Source organism: Acomys minous (assembly GCF_964271855.1).
Source record: "Acomys minous genome assembly, chromosome: 2".
NCBI lineage: Eukaryota > Metazoa > Chordata > Mammalia > Rodentia > Muridae > Acomys > Acomys minous.
The window spans coordinates 131983774-131990070 of NC_140484.1; the positions used below are offsets into that span (position 1 = coordinate 131983774).

At 48.8% G+C, this 6297-nt stretch overlaps 1 protein-coding gene across 1 annotated transcript; it reads left to right on the plus strand.

The window, feature by feature from the left end:
* Nucleotides 1-3571: 3571 nt before the first annotated feature.
* Nucleotides 3572-5155, plus strand: LOC311593012 (olfactory receptor 2AT4). The gene is made up of 2 exons (XM_084774023.1): nucleotides 3572-3703; nucleotides 4094-5155. Exons 1-2 carry the CDS (start codon nucleotides 3586-3588, stop codon nucleotides 5086-5088), a joined length of 1113 nt encoding a protein of 370 aa, XP_084630149.1. The 5' UTR covers nucleotides 3572-3585; the 3' UTR covers nucleotides 5089-5155.
* The last annotated feature ends 1142 nt before the right edge of the window (nucleotides 5156-6297 follow it).

Here is a 6297-nt window from a genome sequence, read left to right on the forward strand (position 1 = left end):
GTCAGGAAAGGGCTGGCAGTACAAGTGTGTGGACCTGAGTTCAGATCCCCAGTAGCCAAATCAAAACAGAGCGTGGCAGCACCCAGCTACAACCCCAGTGCTAGGGGAAGGGCGGGCCAGAGACAGGTGGAACCCCAGCGCTCCCTGTAGCCAGGGCAGCTACAGCTTTAGTGAGGGATCCTCAGAAAACTGGAGGAGAGTGCCTGAGGACAGCACTCAACAGTGGTCTCTGCACGCACGCACACACGCACGCATGCACATACACACACACACACACAAACTGGGGGTAGTTGTTGGTGTATATCTTTAAAGGTTTGGGGTGTGAGATAGCCACCTCTCAATCTCCTTTCTAGCCAGATGCACAGAGGACCACAAAAATGTTTATTGAATTGGAAGAGATGGTCATTTTACAGATGTGAAGACTGAGCAAGGGCAGCAATCAGGGCGGAAGGCTGGTCCAGCAGCCAGGACTCTTGTTTGCCAGGTGGGTTCAGTTCTTCGTGGCTGACTGGCATCAGAAACAGTCTCCCTGCCTGTGGTCTTGGGTGAAGGCCTGGCCTCCTGTGACCCTCCTTCATTCCTTCATTTGCTGCAGAAGCATAAACACTCCCTGACAGGACTGTGTGGTAGGGACACTGCAAAGTGCCGCATCGGCCTGGACGTTTGGATGACTGCTTTCTCTCTGCCTCTCTCTGCCTCACTCCCGGACTATTAGAGAATTCCAACGGTGAAGCCCCTGCCAGGCCCCTGCACACCCTTAGTCCTCTGAAGCACCCAACACACCTTCAAAATTGTAATTCAGAATAAAATCACTTACTCTGGGCTGCAGAATAAAGGTAGGAAGGGATCTAATGCTATAACACTAGGTAAATGCTTTCTAAAATATAGTATCAAATGCCAAATTCCTTCAGAAGCATTTTCATTCTCCTCTTTGGCTAAAGCTCCCAGACCTTGCTGTCACTCCAGCGCACTCCACTGGAACAGCAGCTTAAGGGAGCAAATCCTTCCAGGGCTCTGGGGGTGAGCACAAGAGCCTCACTTGTTAGGCTGTGCAGTGATCCAGGTCTGTAGGGCCACCAGACTCATTGCAGACCTATCCCTGGCCCCCAAGGAGGCTGACCGCTGAGACCAATTGATAGTCTATTTCTGATATGGAGAGTTCATTTCCCCCAGTGACCTTAGGACAATCACAACCCATTTCCAAGTCTCATTCTGTGTTCCCTTCCGTATAATGAAAGGATGGGTTAAACCAATGTCATTGATTTCATCACTAATGGCTGCTTCGATCTTTCATGATCTCCAGCAAAGTGAGGCAAGCTGAAGGAGCCGCCTTGTGGCTCCTGCCTGCAGTGGCAGCTCCTGGGAAGGGCTGGGGTGCCTTGGTCAGTAGAAATACTCAGACTCCACTCCCGCCCTCAAGGTGCTCCTGGCTGGTGCAGCCAGAGCCACATTAGTAATTGGATGGTGCCAGAGGGAAGCAGGGGGACTTTGTGAGCCCCCGAGCCAAGCAGAACTGGGGGAAGCTCCTTGGAGGAGGTAACATTTGAGATAGTGTCACAAAAATCCAGGGCAAGAGGAAGGGCTTGTGGATGACCAAATTAGTGAGCTCAAGACCCTGCCTCTGCAAGGCATTTCCTGGCTTCTCTATTTCTGGCCTTGACCAACCTCTCTCACTGCTTGGTAGATGAAGCGGAGGAGGGGAAGAGGGTGCAACTGGACTCAATGGCTTTGGCTTCCATCCTTTGAGACCCAACTTCATCCAAGTCCACGCCATTCAATACACAGTGGCTTGTTGACCTTTCGTGCCATTCAGGGAAGTGTAGTTCACGCATCTTCAGGTCAGGTGATCAGGCGACAGGCATAGCCAGGCTGGGTCATTAGGGGTTAATTCTTTGTTGTTTTGCTTTTCTGCTTAGCCGGTGGGGGTGACTCCCAGATATGCTTTCAAAAGGGCTTATATAGTGAAGGGTCAAAAAACCTTGTCACCAGCCTTCATTGTTAGTGGAGATGCAGGCAGGTCTTCACTTCACACTTAAAGAGATTGACAGATGTCCTCTGAAATGCCAGGGAAGTGGCACTGCCAGCCCACAGGGTTAGAGAAGGTAAGGAAAGCCTTACTCTGTCCCTCCTTTAATGATGCCTGGGCTTCCAGACTCCCCAGGAAAGCAAGAAAAAGCACAGGGCTGGTGGGGAGAGGTCCAGGCTCAGCCCTAGCTAGCTCTGTGGTGGACTGTCAGTATTCATTTGAATCAGACCTAGACCTATTCATCAAGTTCTTAATTTCAAATACTGGATGCTTTAGTTCTGGGATATTTCTTAATAGATTCCAATTTTCTGAGGAAATTCTTTAGTCATTTTCACAAACATTTTCCTCTATAAAATATGAACACTCATACTAGTGCCCTTGTTTACCCATTTAAGGATCTAGACTTTTAAAATTAACTAATTTATTTTTTTATATTTTACTTCAATATTGGTGAATCCAGGGCCTTGTATAAGCTAAGTGAATGCTCTACCGTGAGGCTACACAGCCAGCCTTAGATCATTTGTAAATCATTTATAGCATATTTTCCCTTTTGGTCGTATTCTCCTGACTTTGCATATCTAATGATTCTTATTGTGGGCTGAACATTATTAATAATAGATGCATTGGACACTTTGGCTAACAAATGCATCTCAGCAGACATACTTTCCACTTCTCTCTTAGGCAGGTAGGGCCGGTTGCTGGGCACTTCAGGCTAATTGGTGTTTGAATTAGGTTTTTGGTTGCTCCAATCCCAGTAAGAGTCTAAAATTTTCTGGATTATGGTTCTCTGTCTCCTCAGTGCTGACAGAGGGGATTGTGGGAGATTTGCTTCATTTTGGAGGGCACCGGAAAAGTCCTTAGCTGTCCTTCTTGCCCGCCTCCATACCCTGCTTTCCCACATAAACACAGCAGAGCAGTGTTTGTACGAGGCAAGCCCTCCCCTCTGGCCTTTTAAGTACCAGTGGCTCCTGGGAGAGCTTAGTCAAGCTTAGCCCTTCAGCTTCCTTTGCAGAGCCCCAGGATTCAGGTGCCTTACAGGAAAGACTGGCTAACCATTCAGAGTGCTTGAACTGTCTAATCCACATTATAAGTCTCTACTGATTGACAAAAGCTTGCTGGTTTTTCTTATACCCAAGTTTCTCTGCCTAGTTCAGGCCAGCCCCATGATGGTCACCAAATCCAATACTCTCTGGTGTGTGTGCAGGGGTGGGCAGGCGGGTGGACAGGGGGAGAGCCAGCGTGATTGTACATTCACTCTGGAAGGTCCTGCAGCCTGTAGAAGTCCAACTCATCTCACCCTTGTCACATGCGTGCTTCTTCAGTTGGGTCTTTAGAATGTGGTGGTGCACCCCTGTAATCTTAGCTCTTGCTAGGCTGAGGCAGGAGGGTCAGGAGTTCAAGGTCAGCCTCGGCTCCTTAGTGAATGCAAAGCCAGGCAAGGCCACCTGTCTCAACAAAAAAATGATGATTCGTGTCACTTATCCAGGTTTTCCTCGTTGTTACAGTGCAGTGCTGGGTGGCCATGGCCTTCTGCACCCTACGAAGGAACAAAGGCTCAGATGCCCGGCTCACATGCAGTCAAAGGAGTCCCAGGTCGAGGAGCACAAGCGTGGAGAAGGCCTGATGAGTGCGTGAACTGCAAAGCTGTCCCTCCAAAGCCACGCGCTGCAACTTCAAGTGAGTGCAAAAGGAGGGCACGGGTTGAAGAACTTGGTGTCAGACACCCAACAACCCAAACCACGTGGAGCGGTGTCTGAGATGAGGCCCACTGGGAAGCTTTCCAAAGCACCTTTGGGATAGCGATCTGACGAGCAAACATTTCCCCTCTGATGTTTCCCGCAGGAAAGTCTGGGACCTGGGCCTATCTTCGTCACTTGTGTTGTCACCTAACTTCTGTTTGGTAGACTGTTAATTAGTGTTTGGCAGAGCTGGGGCTCAGATGGCACAAGCCCATCCCGCAGCCTACCAGCAGTCTTCTGGAGTTGGTTATAAATAACTGTGCTCGCTGACTGAGAATAAACAGTATGGGGTTATTATGACAGAATTCTTGGTTTCTCTGGTTTTCAGATGTTCCAGCTGCCCATGACCCAGACTGCCAGTTCTGTTCCGCTATGGAGGCTACAACCTGCAATGGGTCAGCAGATGGCTCTACCGTCTTCTACCTGGTGGGCATCCCGTCTCTGCCAGAGCCCTTCTACCTCCCTGTGTTCTTTCTATTCCTTCTGTTCTACCTGCTCATCCTGGTGGGGAACACCCTGATCCTGGTGGCTGTGGTGGCAGAGCCCAGCCTCCACAAGCCCATGTACTTCTTCCTAATCAACCTCTCAGCCCTAGACATCCTTTTCACCACAACCACTGTCCCCAAGATGCTGTCCCTGTTCCTTCTGGGAGATCGCTTCCTTAGCTTCCCTTCCTGCTTACTGCAGATGTACCTCTTCCAAAGCTTTACGTGCTCAGAAGCCTTCATCCTGGTGGTCATGGCCTATGACCGCTATGTGGCTATCTGCCGCCCTCTGCACTATCCCGTCCACATGACCCCACAGACAAACAGTGCACTGGCAGCCAGTGCCTGGACCACCGCCCTCCTCCTGCCGGTCCCAGCAGTAGTAAAGACCTCCCAGATGGTCTATAATAACATCGCCTACATCTACCATTGCTTCTGTGATCACCTGGCCCTGGTCCAGTCCTCTTGCTCAGACACCAGTCCCCAGACCCTCATGGGCTTCTGCATCGCCATGGTGGTGTCCTTCCTCCCCCTCCTGCTGGTGCTTCTCTCCTATGCCCGCATCCTGGCCTCAGTGCTCCGCATCAACTCCAGGGAAGGGCGTTCCAAAGCCTTCTCCACCTGCAGCTCCCACCTCCTGGTGGTGGGCACCTACTACTCATCCATTGCCATAGCCTATGTGTCCTACAGGGCTGAATTGCCCCAGGACTTTCACATCATGGGCAATGTGGTGTATGCTATTCTCACACCGATCCTCAACCCTCTCATCTACACCCTGAGGAACAAGGATGTCAAAGCAGCCATTACCAAAATTGTTTATCTCAAGAGTGTGAAGTGAATGTTAGGCCTCTTAATGAAGCTGTCTCTGCCCCCCAAGACTCCAACTAGCAATGTTTAGCTCAGAGAAGACGACTGAGTGGTCCAATGCTCAGAATAGAAACTCAATAAATACTACAGAATGGTCAAATTAATTAATGTAATTTGTACCAAAAAAAATTCACTTAAACAATAGCCCCCACTTCAGGCTTTATAACTTGATTCATGTCCTCTGTGCAATGAGCTAATGTTAACCTTTATTTACTTATTTTTGCTTTTTGAGATAGGGTCTCTTTGTGTAGCTTTGTTGTCCTAGACTCACTCTGTAGACCAGGCTGGCCTCGAACTCACAGTGATCCACCAGCCTCTGCCTCCCGAATGCTGGAATAAAAGGCATGCACCACCATGCCTGGCCTTTATTTTTATAAGAATTTGAGGTTGTCTAAAATTTCACCACTGGATAATTTTAAAACATTTACTAAAGTAAAAAAAAAATCAGCATGGCAAGAAAAAAATCTGTATAAGCAAAGAATATTTTAAAAATTGGAGGTTATAGAGATGGCCCTGTATATAAAGCACTTGCCATTCAATCATGAGGACATGAGTTCAGGTCCCCAAAATCCCAGTGTGGCCGCAGCCACCTGTTATCTCCCAGATGACAGATGCTTCTACAGGAAGATGGGAAGTGGAGGCAGCAGAATCCCTCGGGTCGCTACCCTGGAGCAGACCACACACAGTGAACAAGAGCTCCCTTCTCAAGGTGGAAGGTGGGGACTGACCAATGACATTGTCCTCTGACCTCTGCATGTGTGCCACAGCATGCCTGTGCCTGTAGCCATACATAGAAACACAAAGGTGCACACACATCACATACACACAAAGATTTAAAAACCCTGCATGGTAAAAGACAGCCTATCAGAAAAATATAAAAGAAAAGACATGTTACTGGGGCGGTAGCTCAGTAGAAGGGCAGGAATCCTGAGCTTAGTTTCCAACACGCAATGGTTTCTCTAATCCGTGTCTCCAAGCTCTTTAGATTCCTCCCACCAACCTACTCCAAAGCATCACATGATCAAGTAGGGTAAGTGTCATATTAGGTTCAAACAGACCCAGAAGCCATACCTTGCATGAACAGGCAGTTCAGTGACATCCAGACTCCTGGCATTCATATTTTTCAGCCAACTCGAACTATGGCCTCATTGGAAAAGTTCTAGAATCTTGGTCAGAGTGA